Here is a 21383-nt window from a genome sequence, read left to right on the forward strand (position 1 = left end):
TGTAATATGTATATTTTTTTCACACTGTCCATTCATTTTATAAGCTCATTTTAAGGCATGAGCCCCAGGTCGAAGCATATCCAAAGTTCAGGTGGACCACATCACAGGAAACGGCTGAAATTGAATAAATACTGCCGTGAAGTTTTTGAAGGCCACGTAAGCTTTGGATCAAAATGTTATATATGTTTTCCCCTCGTCCGTGTCTGCGACCTTACGAAGAGGCTGTAATAGAAATAAACATTAACGTTGGCCCTATAAAGGTTTTATACCCACTGTTTCCTGTTGTGTGGTCCACTTAAAGCTTTAAATTTTGGACTCATGCGCTAAAATGAGCTGAAAATAGGGATGGACGGCGTGGATGAGATACATACATCATGATGTGATGGCCCCACAGAGTCGTGCTTAGTTACTCAGTACGCAATCGGTCGGATGCCACGTCGGGAGGTGCGATGCGTCTGCGAGTGGCGCATGAAGAAGGATGATGGCGGGCGCGTGGAAAATAGCGTCTCTCACTTCACAGTTCACACATAAGCAGCAGCGATAACACGAACACTTGTATATAAATCACTGAAATGAAGCTCAAGGGTCCAACTACAACGTGGACCCTCTTCTCCTCTACAGAAATCCCTCTCTCTTTACAGATTTCCAAGAGAGAGATGGAAATCAAAATCTCAGTTTCTTCAATTTCATTGTTCCTCCTTTTTCTGATGCTGCATTTTCATCAGATGCAATGCGGAGTAACTTATGATAGAAAGGCTATAATTATCAATGGCCAGAGAAGGATTCTCATTTCAGGCTCCATTCACTATCCAAGAAGCACTCCTGAGGTATTCTCTCTCTCTCTCTCTCTCTCTCTCTCTCTCTCTCTCATCTATCCTTGTATTTCCAATACACATTTTCCTGAAAATCTTATTTTAACATTTTTAATTTTTTTTTTTTTTTAAATTTTTTGGGTGTAGATGTGGGAAGGTCTCATAAAGAAGGCGAAAGATGGAGGGTTGGATGTCATCCAGACCTATGTTTTTTGGAACGGCCATGAACCTTCTCCCGGCAATGTCTCTCTCTCTTTCTCTCTCGGGTTTATGCTGTTTTTATTATTATTATTTTTTAAATTTTGCTCACATTGCATTATTTTGATTTGGGTTTTGTTTTTAGTATAATTTCGAGGGGAGATATGATCTTGTGAGGTTTGTAAAGACAGTGCAGAAAGCAGGGATGTATGTTCATCTCCGTGTCGGTCCTTATGCTTGCGCCGAATGGAATTTTGGGTATTTTCCATTTTCTTCTCTATCTCTGTGTTTTTTTTTTTTTTTTACCTTTTTGTTTTAATAGATCAAAGGGAGTATCTGTGTTTCTGATGTTGGTTTTTTGATTTTGCAGGGGGTTTCCTGTTTGGTTGAAATATGTTCCAGGCATCAGTTTCAGAACAGATAATGAGCCTTTCAAGGTCTCTTTATTCTTCTTCCTTTACTTCACGCCTTTTTTTTGGGGGGGTGACTAAACAGGAGAGAAAAAGATGGGGGAAATAACAGAGAGAGAGAGAGAGAGAGAGAGAGAGAGAGAGAGCATTGTTTATTTTTATTTTTCTTTTGGGGTGAATAAACGGAAAGAGAAAAATGGGTTTTCTGGGTTGGGGACTGATATTTACACCGTGTTTTGTGTGCACAAACACCCTTTCCTTTGTTGTTTTCTACTTTTGCAAAGGAAAGTAATGCAAAAGCTGAAAAACGACAAAGAAAAAGGGGTATGTTCATTAAAGTATGTGGGGTCGTAAATATCAGTTCCCATATGGGTTTTATTTCTCTAGGAAAAAAAATGGAAAATGTTGTCTCTAATGTACTATTGTTTTTGTGTACACTTCAGTTTCGTGCAGGTAACCTTGCTATTTATTTATTTATGCTGTTATTTTATTTTAATAAATTTTTATTAATTATTTTTGCTAGTAAACCTTTTTTTTTTGGCATTATTCTTATTTTTTTGTAAAATTTTCATGTATCTTTCATTTTATTTCTGTTAAGCTTGTTATTAATTTATTATTTTTGGTATGATCTTATTTTTGTAATTTTCATGAAATTTTCAGTATTTTTACAGTAACCCTGAATTATTCTTATTTTTCTCATTTTATGAATATTTCATTTTTGGTAAGATCTTATTTTTGTAAATTTCAAGAAATTTTCAGTATTTTTACAGTAACCCCGCATTATTCTTATTTTTCTTATTTTATGAATATTATAGTTTATTTATTTTTTTCTCTTTTTGCAGCTAGCCCTTTTGTTTATTTGTATATTCGGTATTATTCTTCTTTTTGTAAAATTTTCATGGATATTTTAGTTTTGTTGCAGGTGACACTGATATTTGTTTATTTTTTCTGTAAGTTTTTTGTTGTTGTATCTGATATATTAACATTTTATTTTTATTTTTATTTTTATTTTTAATTTGGGTGCAGATGGCAATGCAAGGTTTCACCCAAAAGATTGTGGACTTGATGAAGAGCGAAGGGCTCTATGAGTCCCAGGGTGGTCCTATTATTCTTTCTCAGGTAAGTTATTTTTTCCCCCTTCCTTTCTTCATTTATTTGCTAATTTGCCCTTTAGACTCAGAGGCAAAAATCGAACTAGCAAAATCTGAAAAATAATGAAAATCATGCAAAGATATGAAGCCAAGGGGATAGTTTGATATTGCTGCATAATTCTTCATTGTGGTTAGTTACATGAATAAAATTGGTATGGATTTATTAATCTGGCTTTGTTTGTGCAGATTGAGAATGAGTATGGGCCGTTGAGTAATGTGCTGGGGCCTCCTGGTCATGCATACATGACTTGGGCCGCAAAAATGGCGGTCGGAATGGACACCGGTGTCCCATGGGTGATGTGCAAGGAAGATGATGCACCTGATCCGGTGGTAAGCTATTTGTTTCCTTTGTCTGCCATTTCTAGCTAACAGAATCGAACTTGGTTACAGAGTAAAAAGGTAAACAAGTGGTCGTATGATATCTGTGGCAATGGAACATCCTCTGTTGATTATTTTGCAGCTTCTTCTTCTGGATTTGTTATTGCTAATTAGGATGTTTGGAATTAGGAGCTGCACTCTAATACTTTTCCCCCTTCCATTGGCATCCATGTTCATTTACAAATCCATTTCATATACACTGATTTTGTCTACAGATCTAGTGATGCCAATTTTTCTTTCCTGCTTTGTTCTTGCTCTTGTGCTTCTTGAATATTTCTCAATTTCTGTAGTCTTGTTAAACTGGCTTGTTTTGATATTTTAGATTTTGCAGTCTTATTGAATTGTCAGCTTGTAGGCTGAGGACATGCTTTATTACTTTAGGCTATGTTTGGAAGTTCCTCCAAGTTCAACATAGCTGCTAGCTTCCAAATTGGAGATGAGATGTCACGCGTCTTGCCGAAATTATCTTAGCTGTGATTTGGGGCAGAAAAATGGAAGTTTGCTTAGCTGAGTTCTGTTTTTCGCACAACTCCAAATGCTAGGCTAGGCCTACCTTGTTGGCCCTAAGTCCTGCGGACTGCCATTTGGTAGTTAATCCAAATTCCAAACATGCCCTTAGGATCTTATGCTATTCATGTTCTATTTATCTGTAAATTGGGATGTCGATGGGTTTAGCCTGGGGTGGGTAATGGTCAGCCTGAATTGAGAGAATATCAGGCCTGAGCCCAACCCAATTAAGGGCCCATTTGGATGCACCTTCTGAAGGGCCTTTTGGGACCGAAATGCAATTTTGATCCAAATGGGGGATGTTGCTGTGCATTTGAATGCACTTTGCAAACCCCCATCTCATCTTCTGCCCGACAAAGCAGCCGCTAAAATGCCTACTTGGTTTTGCCTTGACTGAAAAAACAGGCTTGAAAACCCTTCTTTACAGAAACCCCCTCTTGAGGAAGTGTGTCCAAAGAAGCCCTAAAAGTTTCTCAAGCTCAGCCCAGCCCGTTTAGCAATTTCTACGAATATATTTGTCTAATGTAACACACGTGTGCATTTACACACGTGATACATTACCTGATCTGATTGGATTGGAGCAATCATCTTGACTTGTGCCTGGCCAGATAAACTAATTGGGCCCGAGCTTTTAGGCCCATGTTGAACTGACTAGATGAGCCTAGAGACCAGCCCAACCCCAGCCCATGATGGGCCATGCCCAAATACCCTGCAGGCTGACCTGCTGCATCACACACTCATCTGCAAAGAGACCTTAGAATGTTTGTGCTGCATTCAATGAAGAAGTACTAAACAGTACGGAATCTTCTTAATTTGGCAAAAAGCTTCAGGCGGTAGCTTTTGGTTTCTTGCAAAATCATGTTGGCTTTTATTAACCATTTTACACTACTTCTGGGATGTGGACAATTTCCTGGTGATATTCTGAATCCATTTCCTCCAAAATTTGATGGCAGATTAATACATGCAATGGTTTTTACTGTGACGCCTTTGATCCAAACAAACCTTACAAGCCGGCAATGTGGACTGAGGCTTGGAGTGGATGGTAAATTCACCTTCAGTATCTTTTAAGGTTTCTGTTAGATTTATGTTTGATGTAGCTGTACAAGGAGTCCTTTACTTGAGAAAGGCAATGGGGTACAATAGTGCTTCAAAGCAACGGTGAAATTAATTCCCTTCTCATTCTTCTGTTATTTGTCGAATTTGAAGGTTCACGGAGTTTGGAGGTACAATCCACAAGCGTCCAGTTCAAGATTTGGCATTTGGTGTTGCACGCTTCATACAGAAGGGAGGCTCTTTTGTTAATTACTACATGGTAATGCTTTGGTGTGGTTTAAAATTGTGTTACTATTTTTCATCTTGGGTCTAGTTGCTTCCTGATTTGATGGCATGGCAAGGTGAAGCTTAATGTGGTAAGGCTGAACTTATATACTTATTTGCTTGTAAAACAGTACCATGGAGGAACGAATTTTGGGCGCACTGCTGGAGGCCCTTTCATAACAACCAGCTACGATTATGATGCTCCAATTGATGAATATGGTAACAAACAGGAAACTTCACCTGTTCTTTCTCAATAAAGAAATTTTGTTACCTGTATTTGACTGACTGAATCCTCACACGGTTACCATCTTTGCTTTGATTATCAGAATGAACCAGAGAAAATATTTCCTTACCTCATTTTGTTTTTAAAACAGTGGTGATATTCTCAGATGGGAAAGAGAAAGACATTCTCAGTTGGTAAAACAGATTTTTATTTTTGAATGGCTGTTGAAAAAAGGGAAGATTGATTGGTCTGGTGGCCAATTCTTGCCTCTCAATTTCTCAAACTCTCTTTTAAGTTTGTACGACGTGGTTTTTAGTCATATGCAGAAAATGGAGTTTCAATTTTTGAACTTCTCGCCTGTGGTTAAAAACTGGACCAAACTGTTTCATTTGACTGATGCAAGCCGTTAAGGTGGTTTGGTTTGAATCAACTTATCATTTCTGTAGTTTTTGAATTCTGAACTGGATAAAATCTGCTGTTGCATTGAAGCAAAATCCCACCAGGTTACATTTATTTTATGCAATGACAGTGCTTAAATCCTTACAATCATGACCTTTACGTGTTACACAACTATTAGTAATGACATTATTTACTTCAGATGCAATGTAGGGAGTCCCCCTGCTAATTTTCATGTTCAAGAGGTCCATTAGATGGTTAGGATCATTCCCCCAACGACTCCTGTAAACAATGGGTAATCCACAGTGGGTCCCATCCAATGGGGTGTCTGAATGACCGTACATGTTGACACATGTAGCAAATGTGGCTGCTACAATACCAGTTTGGGGGCATGCATCACTTCATATTCCTTTGAAGAATATAAAAATTAGCATTTAACCTTGAAAAGAAATGGGGACGCATAGCCGCAACTATACCCATTGGTATAACTACTACCCCCTCGTTGCTGGGGGGCTATGTTCTCAGTTGGCGAAGCCTCACATCCCTGGCCTTGCTGAAAGTATCTTTTAATTAGGAAAGGAAGGCTCTGAAAGGCCATTAATTCCTCATCGAATTCAGAATTGCGGGCAGGAATGCCAAAAAAAATACCAAAACAATTGTTGTCTTATCACGGATTTCTTTCTATGAGGGTATAATAAAAATTTGCTCCAATTTGCAATGTCTACACATGTCATCTCTCTCTTTATCTATAATAGTTATGTTTTGGGAATATTTTAATGTTTATTTTTACAAACAGTTTGATTTTTTATCAGCAATCTATTTTCTCCATCTGTAATTAGTCCTGGTTAATTCAAGTTTTTGCTGTACAAGTCTGGTTCATTCTGGTTCAAGATGCAGTGACTGAATTGGTGACCTTACCGGTTTGATGTCTGGTCCATTTTTTTAAAGGATATTGTAATGCAAATTATCTCATGCTTAAATTTGCTTTGTGGACTGTAACAATCTTGTGTTTATCACTACTTGTGGCAAATTTGCAGGTTTGATCAGGCAACCTAAATATGGACATCTAAAAGAGCTACATAGGGCCATTAAACTGTGTGAGCCAGCTTTAGTTGCTGCTGATCCAATTGTTACTTCTCTAGGAACTTATCAGCAGGTTAGTGGCTTGTATTTGGATCTGTACCCTTCTTCTTTCGGCAAGATTGCCATGATGATACTTATCTTAAATGTGGCTGAAAATGACTCTTTTACTGTCTTTCCAGTCCCATGTCTTTTCTTCTGCATCGGGTGGCTGTGCAGCTTTCCTTGCAAACTACAACCCCAATGACATAGCAAGAGTTATGTTCAACAACATGCACTACAGTCTGCCACCTTGGTCAATCAGCATCCTTCCTGATTGTAGAAATGTAGTATTTAACACTGCAAAGGTAATGGATCATGCTGTGGTGCAACTTCTTGCCGTTTTTCCATTTCATTTGTTCCTTACTGTAGTGTGATTCCATCTCAGTAGTCGTCAGATGTGTTAGGGTTGGTTCATCCCGTATATAGCAAAAAATCACAAGGCTTCGGCTGTGGTTAAAGATCTTTGAGTGTTCACAAATAACTTACCTTTGTGACCACCATATAAAGGTTTTCCTAAATCAGCTAATTTTCATCACAGGTTGGTGTGCAAACATCGCAAATGCAAATGTCTGTTGGAAACGTTCAGTCACTTTCATGGGAGACATACGATGAAGATGTTTCTGCATTGGAGGACAATTCGATGATCACCTCAGTTGGACTGTTGGAGCAGGTGAATATCACCAGGGACACCAGTGACTATCTGTGGTACATGACCAGGTGAGAATGGATTGAGTTTCCCTTCCCTTGAGTAATATAAGCAGAGGTTTGCTAATCTCACATGCGTGTGTTGCCTTACATGTCAACACATGTGATCCAATCAATCATCGAGTAGACCCTACCATGTAGGGGTGCAACTCGGGGAGGTTGGGTCAGTTTGAAGGGCAACCTGAGAGCCCAACCCGACTTCAAGAGAACACAACCTGCAACCTGATCCGATTGGAAGTCTAACCAGAGGTGCCCAACATGAACCCGACCTAACCCCACCTGAATTTTGCTCAACCTGAACCCAACCCAATTTCAAATCGGGTTGTTGTTTTCCAACCCTACTCCAACCTGAGGGCTTTGACAGCCCGACCCAACCCAACCTGAATTCTGGTTGGTTCGATCAGGTTTGGGTTGACCCGGACCCAAGTTGTAGCCCTACCACTGTGTAGAGGCCCTGCTCCAAGAGTCTGGCTGATTCATTTATCAGGTGGGCCATTGTACAGAACAGGTGTGCAGCTAAAAAAAAACTTTTTCCTGTTCACTTGCTCTTTACAGTGGCCTTACTGTATCCTGATGAGTGCGTTGGCCTATTTTTGGTCCAGGGTGTCAGACCTGATGGGTCCCACTTGATTGACAGCTTGGATCTGGCATGTCTTTGCAGGTTTGGCTTGTGTGCCTGCATGTGTCAGTGTTGGGCTAGTGGCTACATGCGTATGAGATAATCAAGCCTCTAAATTAGCATATCCAAAGTGTTTTTCATTATTAGGTGTTATAACTTTTCAATTGCATGCTGTTTCCAGTGTTGAAATAAGTTCATCTGAAGCATTTTTGCGTGGGGGCGAACGTCCCACTCTTATCGTGCAATCAGCAGGCCATGCTCTCCACGTTTTCATCAATGGACAACTTTCGGGTATGTCAATCTCTACAGTGGCTACTGCTTGTTTTGAGCTGATAAATAAAAGAACATCATTCTTAACTAAGTCTCACAAAATAACAAAGAAATACTGTTACCTTTGCACTATAACAGGATCTACCTACGGGAGCAGGGAAGATAGGAGGTTTGTGCATACCAGTAAAGTCAACCTGCGTGCTGGAGCTAACAGAATTGCACTCCTAAGTGTTGCTATGGGACTACCAGTCAGTGCTTTCTGGCCTTCTTTGATCTCTTATTTTGAAAAATCAGCCATGTTGTGGTCTTTAATTATTCTATCTTCTTCTGTTGTGAGCGAAGAATGTCGGGGCTCATTTCGAGAGTTGGAGCACTGGAGTCCTGGGTCCGGTAGCTCTGCATGGTCTTAATGAGGGAAAAAGGGACTTGACGTGGCAGAAATGGTCTTATCAGGTTGGGAAACTTTCCTTTTAACATTGAGGTCTTGGGTTTGAGCCCAACTTCAGTTTACCCTCCCAAAAAAAAAAGAATTACCATGAAACATCGAGTCAAAATTATTTACATCTGGGTGGATTTTGTACAGGTTGGTTTGAAAGGAGAGGCCATGAATCTTGAGTCCCCGAATGGCATTGCGTCTGTGGAATGGATGCAAGCATCATTAGCCGTTCAAAAACAGCAGCCCTTGACATGGTATAAGGTAAGAAAATTGAGTGCTGAATATGCGCTTGGAACTATAGCGATTATTCCAGCATCAGAATCACTGATCTTCTTAATATGCAGGCTTATTTTGATGCACCCGGGGGAGATGAGCCGTTGGCTTTGGACATGGGGAGTATGGGAAAGGGTCAAGTGTGGATTAATGGGCAGAGCATTGGAAGATATTGGAGTGCTGTTGCGAATGGCATGTGCAACGAGTGCAGTTATGCTGGGACATATCGAGCGCCAAAATGTCAAACTGGCTGTGGCCAGCCAACACAACGCTGGTAAGAACTTTTACAGCATCCAGAATTTTTGAGCTGCTCATGTGGAAATTCATTGCATTTGCTGATTATGCTGACAGATCAAAAGCCATGGGAAATTTAGTTCTTTAATGCAGGCTGCATTTTGTTTGGGCTAGTTCGAACTTATGTCATCTGAAATCCAGGATATTTGCATAATAAAAGCACCTCTAAGTTCAAACATTTCATTCTCATCACGCTGGCTTTGCAAGGGTTGCACTCGAGTGGTACAGTAACACCATAAGCTTATTGTGGTACTGGGCAGATTTGAGGCCCACTTGATTATGGAGGCCAACCTCTCCATATGATGAGTCACCTCATATTACCTTAAGGCACCAAAAATCAGCCTGTTCCAACACTCAAATGGGGCACAAAGCATGGAACAATGTGAGAGGCGACACCCACCCTTCATTTCCACATTGGCTCACCTGAATTTCAAAACAGCATGATTTTCAGCCTGGGCATTCATCCAGACCAGATGGAGGGTCTGAATGGGCTGGATTTTACATACACAACACGGTGGGCCCTCCATGCAAGTCATGGGTGGATGTTCTCTCCCAAGTTTTTTCCATGTGTCGTGGCCGACCTGATTTACGGGTCGTCCTGATTTTAGGACCCTGAGTGTAGCATGTGCAGATGCACATGATGGACAGATTGGATTTTATCCATGCATCATATGGCCCCACACCCTGCCTGGTACCACCCTACACCCTAGGTTACCATGGTACTGGCACCACTGGTGCACACACCAAGATGAAAAAACCTTTTTAGTGTTGTCTGTTTCGAAATATATACTGCACTTCATTTTGGTGGAGGTTCCTGCAAAGTTGGTATTTAGCTTGAGTTCCAATTTTCACTGACCGAAGTCCTACCTGTCAAATTCATTAGTCAAAGCAGGACCTGCTCTTTTTATATATTATTATTATTCGACCTAAAATTTTCAAAATTGTGATTGAGATGAAAGTGCCACCTTCTGCACACAAATCGAAGTTGGGGGGCATGGGTATGCTAAATCTGTATGAGGCTTAATTAATCCTGGTTTTGTGGGATCTCCTACCCAAATGGAGCCTTAGCATCTCAATAAATTTTTTTTGTCAATTACCAGTGGTGGTGGTTGGGTCTGTTAGATGTTGATGATGCAATAAATGGACACGAGAAAGACTTTTGTATTTAAGAAGGAATCCATTCATGTATCCAAACAGGCAGGAATAATATGGTATGTGACTTGAGGCTTTGCACAACATACATGGGTTTTTCCGATTCTGCCAAGCGGGGCCCATGCTTTGCTGATCCAGACCATTTTTCAATTGCCTCCCCCCACGGATGTGCCATGCGCTGGTAATCTCTGATATTTGAAGATTGTAGCCACCGGTCTTTGGACTTTTTCAGTTGAATCTGGACTGTTGCGCTGTCTCCCTTTTAACTGTCTACTTGTAGGCTACAAATTGAAGATTATGATTGAGTAACATGGTCCATTTGTCAGTGGGATGCAACAGTGCTGTGATCTGGAGTACCAATGCATTGGCTCCACTTGTCAGAATTGATATTGTATACCATGCAAAGGGTCTGGTTGTGTATCATATGGTTCGTCGTGGACAGGTGACATTAAAATAGCCCTGTGGTCACCGGGGAAATGGCTGGCTACAACAATCATGATGATTCGTCAAGTGTACAATATCTGTGTTTTTACTTAGGAGGATAAGACGGCATGTCAAAAAAAAAGATAAGATGGCAGGTCAGGTTGGCATGTTGAAAACTCAAGATGGTACCCCAATGATCTAGTGATTCATTGTCACTATTTTCTTTTTGTACTGGTTGTCAAGCTAATGTTTGATTTTCAGGTACCATGTTCCCCGGTCTTGGGTACAGCCGAACAGAAATCTGCTGGTAGTTTTTGAAGAAATTGGTGGTGATGCATCAGGCATCTCTCTTGCGAAAAGATCAGTCTCGACTGTTTGCTCTGATGTTTCAGAGTGGCATCCCATGATAAAGAACTGGCATATTGAGAGCTATGGCAAGTCGGAAGAGATCCACAGGCCCAAGGTGCACTTGCGTTGTGCACCTGGACAATCTATCTCGGCCATTAAATTCGCGAGCTTCGGAACACCATCTGGAACTTGCGGAAATTTCCAGCAGGGAGCTTGCCACTCTCAAAACTCGTACAGCGTCCTAGAGAAGGTACTCAAAATGCTCGTCCATTCCTTTTTCAGCCTCCTTGCATGCCCGTGTTTGCTTGTGTGCATCTTTACATGCACATTAATGTATTTTCATGTTTCTTCTATGCCACTCATAGATGGGTCTTGAGCCCATGCGCATTCATATACTTGTACATGAGCTTTGCTAAGCCCATGCGTATACAAATCAGCTAATGCACATGCCAATGTGGCAGACTGGTGAAATATCCAAGACATCCATCCTGGGGATGTTACCATGTAGTTGCTACTATCCATAGATAAAGGTGGTCCATTCACTAGGTGATCCATGATACTAGAAATAACTTGATAGGTGAGAAAATTTCAGCTGATCTTTTCACCACTGTACATTTGTTCAGTTTTTTTTTTTTTTTTTAATGGACCAGCTGACTAGTGGACCGACCTGATTCTCGGGATAGAAAATCTTTGTAGAGGTACCCTTCTGATGGATGGCTTGGATGTTGCGCCTTCTCGAGAATATGTGGTGGCATGTGCATTGGCCATCTGTATGTACATATGGGCATTTTAGGCACATGTTAATAGTTCATTTGGATGGAGAGATGTTAGATTCTCATACATCTTTTGCACACACCTTGGTCAGGAAGTTCTCATGTTTGTTTTTTCCACAGAGGTGCATAGGTCAGCAGCGATGTGCTGTGACGATAGCCATGAGCAATTTCGGCGGGGACCCATGCCCCAACGTGCTGAAGCGAGTGGCTGTGGAAGCTGTTTGTACCAGTACAACACAACCAAACCCATGAGGTTGGCAGAGATGGAATCAAAGATGAGTTCCAAACAATTGTATGGAGTGGTTTGCTTAACTGTATAGTCACCCTGGGTAGGGAAAAAGAAAAGGTTTTTAAGTATAGGAAAGCTTTTAAGTAGTTTGCAAAAGGTTTATTAGTATAGGAAAGCTTTTAAGTAGTTTGCGGGATCCGACGGTTTAGTTACTTGTGTGATGGATGCCTTGCATTTACTGCCGTTGGATTGTGTTTCTGCAAAATAGTAGCTGCAGTTTTGGGGCGTTAACCACGGGCCCCAAATCTGACGTGTCAGATTCCGGTCCCTCAACTTTTAACCAGGAATGGGCGCCGGAGATTTAATGAATAGATGAAGAATAGGGGGATGAGGGGAAACTTCTGGAGAAGATGCTCATTTGCTATTATTGATGTGTCTTTTTTCTTTTTTCCTGATGAATAATGGATGAGAGTGTTGTGGTGTATTATTATTGAGAGAAGAAGCAAATGTTATTGGGGAATTGTATGTTTGTTGTTGGATTTAGTCAATTGAAAGGACAAGGAATTGCTGCCTCTACATGAGTTCCATCTTCTTTTACATGGTAGAAAGATAGATGCAAATCCATCATGGTACAGTTGATAGAGATCAAAACCATTCATTAGGCTGGCTACATGTATAGGCCCAGTGACAAACAAAAAAAGAAAAAGAAAAATAAAAAATCAGTGTTCACTAATCAGATGGGCCACAAATTTTAAGGATGGTCTTTATAATATGTACTGGAGTGGCTGACCTCAGGATCGGACTATCCTGATCGTGGGCCATGGTGCATCTGTGGGGTCTCCTTGATGAACAGCTTAGATCTTATACTGAGTGGCTGTGCTTGTGTATAGAAGTAGCATTTATTGTGTTGGTTGAACCCACATGATTGATGCTCTACTTTTGTATTGTTGTTTTCAAATGCATGTGGTGGTTCGCATTTCATTTTCTTAGGATAATGATAGAAGCTTGAGCAATACAGCACTTTTTTATGAGCAGACATGTTCCAGTGACTTATCCCCTTCACATTGGTGGGAGGGAGGCCTCTCTATATTTTCTTGGGAATTTCTCAAAATAATGCCTCATTAATATGTTATTTACATCTTAAGTACGTTCGTTAGTTTTCTCCAACTTCCGTTACGTTAAAGTATCATTTTTTCTAAAATGACAAACATGCCCACCAATTAATGACGTAGCTACCGGTCGGTGCTATGTGGCCCTTAACATCATGTACATGTTTTATCCATCCATTTTTTCCATATCATTTTAGGACATGTCCAAAAATGAGATAGATCCAAGTCACAAGTGGACCACACCATAGAAAACAGTGGTGATTAAACGGATCACCGTTAAAAACTTTCCATTCAACCTGTTGGTTAAGTCACAATGACCTGGATGAAGGGAAAACACAAATATCAACTTATCCGGAACAACTACGCCTCCAGAAGTTTTTAATGCTGGGTGTTCAATCATTACTGTTCCCTATGGTGTGGTCCAACGGAGATCTGGATCTGTCTAATTTTTTTGAAAAAACTCATGCCCTAACATAATCTGGCAAAATGGATGGACGGCATGGATAAAAAAAGTACATTATGGTGGGGCCCACAGTTTTATCAAATTTTGAATATTTTCAAAGCAGCATCTTCATGGGTGCACTGCTTACAAATCAACAACAGTTTGCATTGTTAAGGGAGTGTATTAGGTGCAGCCCGGCCTCATGAAAGACGGTGTAAACCTTACCGTGGGGCTCACCTTGATGTATCTATTCTATATCCACGCCATCCATCCATTTTTCCAGATTAATTTAGGGTGTGAGTCCCAAAATGAAGCAAATTCAAATCTCAGGTGGAAACATTGCTAATTGAACACCTAACCATTAAAAGCTTCTTAGGGCCACCGTAAAGTTTCTGTAACTTTTATTTGCCATCCAACCAGTTGATAACGTCACAAAACCTGGATGAAAAAAAAAAAACCCAAATATCAGCTCAATCCAAAACTTTTGTGGCCCACAAGAAGTTTTTAATTGCCATTCACGGCTCTTTCATATGGTATATATAGTACACATGAGATTTGGATTTGCTTCATTTTTGGGCCCATATTCTAAAATGATCTAGCAAACGACAAACCTAATCCACTTCCTTAGATATTCAAACGGTTGATTTGTACGAATTGCACCGATAAAATGTCCATGAAAATTGTTAAGATTGGATGTGAGCCCCACCATGATGTATATATTTTATCCATACCATCCATCCATTTTTTGATCATTTTAGGGCCTGAGCACGAAATTGAGGCAGATCAAAATCTTATGTGGACTACATTGCAGGAAACAGTAGCAATTGTACATCCACCATTAAAAATTTCTCGCAGTCCACAAAAGTTTTGGATCAAGTTGATATTTGTTTTTTGTCCAATCATCCAGGTCTGTGTGTCCTTATCAACAGCTTGGGCTGGGAAATAAACAGTATGATGGACATTATGGTTTCCTATGGTATGGCCCACCTGAGATTTAAATCTGCTTCATTTTTTATTTTTATTTTTTGTTCATGCCCTAAAAAGAACAGGTAAAATGTATGGACAACTTGGATAATTCAATATATACATCAAGGTGGGCCCCACTGCCACGGCTGCACAGTGTAGCAGCATAATCTGGAAAGTGACGCAGGGGAGGACGTGAGGTCGAGCATCGTCTTCCTCAAGAGGATAACTATTCCGAATCCACGGAACTTCTCTGGACTCCTCACAGAGACTTATTGAATCCACGAGGAAAGAAAGAAGAAAATAGAAATAAATTCTAATAAATTAGAAATTGATTGATGAATAATTAAAAACAAGTTCACAACCCTTTAAATAAGGGTACCAAGCAATGGGAAAGAAATCAGAATCAAACTACAACTCAAACTCCTAGAATCCGCGACTTACTATAAATAGTAAACTTACTATTTATAGACGGTCGTGATGTCTACTAGTGTGCAAGGTTTTCGGCCAAAAATAGTAAGTGTCCTATTTGGCTTCACCAAACTGTTCTCCTAATTATTCTAAGCTCTTTTCACGTTGGGCGCAACTCCTAAAGCCGGATGGATGAAGAGTTATAATCAAACTAAAACTTACTATTTATAGTAAAAATGAAATTAAAACAGGGAAATGACCGTCGTTCAAGGGGTTTTTCGCAATTCTGGGCTGCGCAACCCGGCATAGTAGGGTTGGTTGGCTAAAGTAGCTCGTTCTACCCCAAAATCATATATTTTACGTCAGATAACTCATTCCGGATTGCGAGATATGCCCGATCTAAGGTCCAATGGTCCGAATCACTTCTGTCGTCGACCGGGCCTTTTCTGATCCATCTTGGCCATGAAACTGTCCGCGACCTGCTCTACATCAGTGTCCCCTCCACTTCAAAAGAACTCGTCCTCGAGTTCTCATCCTACGTTGGTTCATGATCTCGGTCGGGTTTGCGACGTTGAAAGTCCGTGAGATTGCCATGTCATCTGTAAGATCAACAATATAAGCGTTGTCATTGATCTTTCGGATGATTGGTACCGACCCAATCTTTTTATTCTTCAACTTGTTGTACGTTCTGGTCGAAAATCGTTCTTTGCACAGATGGACCATTACTTGGTCGCCCACCTCGAACACTTTTTATCGCCGATGCTTGTCCGCTTGCTACTTATACTTTTCGTTCGAGGCATGTAGCTTGGTTTGTACCCCCGAATGAATGCCTATGATCTTGTCAGCCATATGTTTCGCTGCAATGCTCATACCTGGGAGCTTGGGTAGATGGACCAAGTCTAGTGTGTGGCGAGGTATTCGTCCATACCTGAAACGGGGATTTCCCTGTCGAGTGGTTCACCATGTTGTTGAATGCAAACTCCGCTTAAGACAAGGCCAAATCCCACTGCTTTGGTTTTCTCTTGAAATACATCGAAGGAGGTTTCCCAACGTGCGATTCACAACCTCAGTTTGACCGTCAGTCTGTGGGTGGTAGGCGCTGCTGAACTGAAGTTGTGTATCAAATCGAGTCCACAAAGTCCGCTAAAGTGGCTTATGAACTTCGTGTCACGGTCAAAAGTAATAGTCTTGGAACCCCGTGTAGCCGCACAATTTCTCTGAAGAGTAGATTCGCCACGTGTGTTGCATCGAGAGTCTTCTTGCATGGAATAAAGTGCGCCATCTTGGAGAAACAATCTACTACTACGAACATTGAATCCATGCTGCGTTGTGTTCGTGGGAGACCAAGCACGAAGTCCATAGATAAATCCTCCCAAGGGCCGTCAGGCACGGGTAACGGAGTGTAAAGGCCCGTATTATGAGATTGCCCTGTAGAGGTCTGACAAATATAACAACGTTGGACTACCTTTCCCACATCACGTACCAACTGCGGCCAGTAATACCGTTTTTCCACAAGAGCTCGCGTCTTGTCTCGCCCAAGGTGTCCACTGAGGCCACCTCCATGTAGCTCTTGAATTATCTGTTCCCTTAGCGAACTGTTTGGGATGCACAGTCGATTTTCCTTGAAAAGGAACCCGTCTTGCATATGTAAGTCGCCGGGGTGACCTTCTTGGCATCTAACCCATGCGCCCTTGAAGTCGTCGTCATCGGCATATATGTCTTTGAGGCGCTCGAACCCGACAACCTTATTGCTCATAGTGACTAACAAAGTTGCACAGCGACTCAGTGTATCGACTACTTTGTTCTGTTGCCCTGACTTATGTTTTAGTATGAACGTGAATTCCTGCAAAAACGAGATCCATCTAGCATGCACACGGTTAATGTTAGCTTGACTATTAACGAATTTGAGAGCTTGATGGTTCGTGTAAAGTATGAATTCCCTTTGAATCAAATAATGTCGCCAGTGCCGCAGTGCCTAGACCACCGCGTATAACTCGATCTCATATGTAGACCACTTCTTACGTGCATCGCTAAGTTTCTCGCTGTAGAAGGCTACTGGCCTACCTTCTTGAGACAAAACTCCTCCAATTCCGACATATGAGGCATCACATTCGACTTCAAACAGTTTGTCGAAGTTGGGAAGCACAAGAACCGAAGTCGTGGATAATCTGCGCTTGATTTCGGCAAAGCTCCTTTCGACTTCATCAGTCCACTGAAACTGCCATTTCTTCATGCAATTTGTGATTGGTGACACAATGATATTGAAAATTTTCACGAACCGACGATAGAATGTCGCCAGTCCATGAAAACTTCGCACTTCGTGAATATTTGTAGGAACCGGCCATTCTCTGATTGCCTTCACCTTTTCCTCATCCACCCGAATGCCTGTGGATATGACGACAAAACCCAAGAATAATAGGCTATCAGTCATGAAGCTACACTTTTTTAAATTGAGGTACAGTATATTTTTAGTGAGCACTTGAAGGACCTTCTTAAGGTGTTCCATATAGGTGGTTTCGTCTTGACTGTATATCAAAATATCATTGAAGTAAACCACAACGAACCGCCCAATGAAAGGTTTCAGAACTTGGTTCATCAATCTCATAAATGTGCCAGGCGCATTCGAAAGACCGAAGGGCATGACCATCCATTCGTATAATCCTTCCTTGGTCTTAAAGGCCATTTTCCACTTATAACCTGACCGTATTTGAATTTGATGGTAGCCGCTCCTTAGGTCCAATTTAGAGAATATTTTTGCACCTTCTAGCATGTCCAGCATATCGTCCAACCATGGTATAGGAAACCTGTATTTTATGGTGATTTTGTTGATGGCTCGGCTGTCGACACACATACGCCAACTCCTATATTTCTTTGGAGTTAATAGAGCTGGTACAACACATGGACTCATGCTCTCTCGAATAAGACCCTTACGGATCAACTCCTCTACTTGTCCCTGCAGAATCTCGCACTCATTCGGACTCATTCGATAATAGGGATGATTAGGTAAACTGGACCCAGGGACAAAGTCGATATGGTGTTGGATATCTTGCATGGGGGGTAACCCATCGGGAAGATCATCGGGCCAGATTTCTTTGAATTCATGTAGCAGGGGCCTTAGTCTTTCAGGGATGTTGGTAGGCTCGAGTTCTTCCCCTTTTATAATTAATGCATAAGTCTGCTCTGTTTCCTTTGATTCTTCCACGAAGTCCCATATGGTTAAGAGAAAACAGCCATCCACTTTAGAAGTTTCAGGTGGTCCCTCTGGATCCATAGGGGCCAATATGGTCTTCCGGCCATCTTTAATGAAGATATATATATTATCTTACCCTTTATGAGTGACGTCACGGTCAGATTGCTAGAGCTGACCGAGTAGTATGTGACATGCTTCCATGTCAACCACATCGCATACTACTTCATCCTTATAATGTTTGCCAATTGAGAAGGATATGGTGCACCGTTTAGTTACCTTTGTTTCGCTGACCTTCTTGATCTAACCGATTGTATATGGAGAGGTCCAAACAATTGTATATGGAGAGGGATGACGCTCCGTTTTCAATTACAATTTTTCCACCAGGACCTTGGAGACGATGTTCTCGCTGCTCCCACTGTCAATGATCACGTCACAAACCTTTCGATTCACCGTACACCTAGTACGAAAGATGTTATGCCGTTGTGGATGCACTTCTTTGCTTGACGCATATAATAGTCGCCTCACGACGAGCGACTCGCCGTGATCTTGCTGAATCCAACCTGAATCATCCACCTCGTCCTCGGTGGTATGCTCCTATTCTTCAATATCTGGATCTTCATAAGCGTTATCAGCACTACCATCATTGATGGCGAAGTTTGCCACTTTTCGCTGGGGACAAGTATTTGATAGGTGGCCCGGTTGGCCACAACGATAGCAGTTATCAGGCCTTAGCCGAGCATAAGGGTTCGAGATTCTACTTGGACCAGCAGTAGTCGATACTCCCCTTTGGGGTCTAGCTTGCCCGCTTCCCTGATCTCGGTTCTCAAACGAAGGAGGTTGAGTGCGTGCTCCTACGGGCTCCTTCCCCTTAGGCTGTGCAGTTCCCTGGGGCAGACCTGCCACAGGGATCCTTGCAGTAAGATAGGTCCGTGTATTAGGTCGTTCAAGTTGCGCTTCTGCCCAAGTAGCCAACTTGATTGCATCATTCATCGTCCAGACAGACTGCATCTGGACCCGATCCTGGATAGCCATACGCAATCCACCGTTGAATTAGGCGACTTGCTGCGATTCAGTCTCGACCAAATCGTTATGCGCCGTCAGGCGGTAAAATTCTTCTGCGTATTCTCTCACCGACCGACTACCCTTTCGATAATTTTGGTATTGTTGGAATAATACCTGATCGTAATCGCTAGGGAGGAATCGGGCACGTAGTAACTGCTTCCCGCTGCCAGGTACGGATTGGTGCTTTCGTCTGCCTGGTTCACGCGAGTTGCAGTTGTTCCCATCAAGCTAAAGCTCCTCCTTTCAACTTGTAGGCCACAAGCTTGACCTTTTTTGCTTCAGGGATGTCCATATAGTCGAAAAATCGCTCAACTTCAGAAAGCCAATCGAGAAAATCCTCAATGTGTAGCTGGCCATTGAAGCTAGGAATATCAACCCTCATCTTGAATTCTCGATCCGTTCGATCTACTCGATCGCCGCCATGTCTGGGGTGTTGGAAGATTATGTCGTCGATTTCCTCCTCACTGGAGCCCCCTTCCTCAGGAATGACCCTTGGATGCACTGCCGGTACTATCCTGCGATCAGGGCGATTACGAGTTTCAGCAATTGGCGGTGGAGGATTACCACTAGGAACACGGAGTTGCCTTAGGTTTTTCACCAAGAGATTCGTTATGCGGTCGATAGAAGCCTGCAGTCCTTACATGGCTTGCCGATTCTCTCGTTGTGCTACCTCAAAAGCTGCCGTCATTAAAGGTAAATTTCCTAGAGCACTGCCAATGGGATTGTTGCCCAACCCGTCGTTAGAAGTCATCGATCCGAGGAGAAACCTCGCTTTGATACCAAACTGACGCAGGGGAGGACGTGAGGTCGAGCACCGTCTTCCTCAAGAGGATAACTATTCCGAATCCATGAAACTTCTCTGGACTCCTCACAGAGACTTCTCGAATCCACGAGGAAAGAAAGCAGAAAATAGAAATAAATTATAATAAATTTGAAATTGATTGATGAATAATTAAAAACGAGTTCACAACCCTTTAAATAAGGGTACCAAGCAATGGGAAAGAAATCAGAATCAAATTACAACTCAAACTCCTAGAATCCGCAACTTACTATAAATAGTAAACTTACTATTTATAGACGGTCATGATGTCTACTAGTGTGCAAGGTTTTCGGCCAAAAATAGTAAGTGTCCTATTTGGCTTCACCAAACAGTTCTCTTAATTATTATAAGCTTTTTTCACGTTGGGCGCAACTCCTAAAGCCCGACGGATGAAGAGTTATAATTAAATTAAAACTTACTATTTATAGTAAAAATGAAATTAAAACAGGGAAACGACCGTCGATCAAGGGGTTTTTCGCAATTCTAGGCTGCGCAACCCGGCATAGCAGGGTTGGTTGGCTAAAGTAGCTCGTTCTACCCCAAAATCATATATTTTATGTCAGATAACTCATTCCAGATTGCGAGATATGCCCGATCTAAGGTCCGATGGTCCGGATCACTTCTGTCGTCGACCGGGCCTTTTCTGATCCATCTTGGCCATGAAACTGTCCGCAACCCGCTCTACATCAGAAAGCCTTCAACCAGCACGAAGACACTAAAGATGCATATTACATGCGATGCTCTATGGGCCCACCATGATGTATGTATTTTATCCATGCCATCCACCCATTTTTTCAGATCAAAATACGGTATGAGTCCAAAAATGAGACAGATCTAAAATTCAAGTGGACCACACAATAAGAAACAGTAATGATTGAACATCCACCACAAGAAACTTCTAAAGGGGCAACAAAAGTTTTGGATCAAGCTGATATCTGTGTTTTACATTTATCCAGGTCTTTTGTGGCCTAATTAACATCTTGGATGGAAAATAAACATTACGATGATATTACGTGGGCCCTAGAAAGTTTTTAATGGTAGGCATTCAATCACCATTGTTTCCTACGGTGTGTTCCGCCTGAAATTTGAATCTGTCTCATTTTTTGGGCTGATGCCCTTAAATGACATGGACAAATGGATGGACTGCGTGGATAAAATAGGGACATCATGGTGGGGCCCACGTAACACTAACCAGTAGCCACGTGCGCGTAGACAAAACTCTCTACCTTTTTTTTTTCCCTCTTAAGGGATTTTTACGATAATAACAATCAATTTTTGTAAAGTATGAAAAATAGAGAAAATTAACTGAAGGTACACATTAACTTGATTAACGGTATGTAAATATCATAT

The 21383-nt window shown here is 41.6% G+C and overlaps 1 protein-coding gene across 1 annotated transcript; it reads left to right on the plus strand.

Annotated features, from left to right (window-relative positions):
- Positions 1 to 530: 530 nt before the first annotated feature.
- Positions 531 to 12612, plus strand: LOC131253545 (beta-galactosidase 5). The gene is made up of 19 exons (XM_058254583.1): positions 531 to 827; positions 960 to 1055; positions 1156 to 1268; positions 1381 to 1447; positions 2447 to 2539; positions 2758 to 2901; positions 4410 to 4498; positions 4663 to 4768; positions 4905 to 4992; positions 6430 to 6548; positions 6655 to 6819; positions 7053 to 7231; positions 8020 to 8129; positions 8247 to 8356; positions 8451 to 8561; positions 8692 to 8805; positions 8889 to 9091; positions 10948 to 11284; positions 11928 to 12612. The coding sequence occupies exons 1-19, from the start codon at positions 573 to 575 to the stop codon at positions 12057 to 12059; spliced, it is 2631 nt and encodes an 876-aa protein (XP_058110566.1). The 5' UTR covers positions 531 to 572; the 3' UTR covers positions 12060 to 12612.
- Positions 12613 to 21383: the final 8771 nt, after the last annotated feature.

The sequence above is a fragment of the Magnolia sinica genome, chromosome 1 (assembly GCF_029962835.1).
Source record: "Magnolia sinica isolate HGM2019 chromosome 1, MsV1, whole genome shotgun sequence".
In the NCBI taxonomy this organism is placed as follows: domain Eukaryota; kingdom Viridiplantae; phylum Streptophyta; class Magnoliopsida; order Magnoliales; family Magnoliaceae; genus Magnolia; species Magnolia sinica.

What these genes read in the sequence shown, in the direction of transcription:
- LOC131253545 (XM_058254583.1), top strand. Translation starts at nt 573, where the DNA reads ATGAAGCTCAAGGGTCCAACTACAACGTGGACCCTCTTCTCCTCTACA. An exon ending in TGCGCCGAATGGAATTTTGG is followed by an intron (nt 1,269 to 1,380) that starts GTATTTTCCATT and finishes TTGATTTTGCAG; the next exon opens with GGGGTTTCCTGTTTGGTTGA. An exon ending in GGCAGAAATGGTCTTATCAG is followed by an intron (nt 8,562 to 8,691) that starts GTTGGGAAACTT and finishes GATTTTGTACAG; the next exon opens with GTTGGTTTGAAAGGAGAGGC.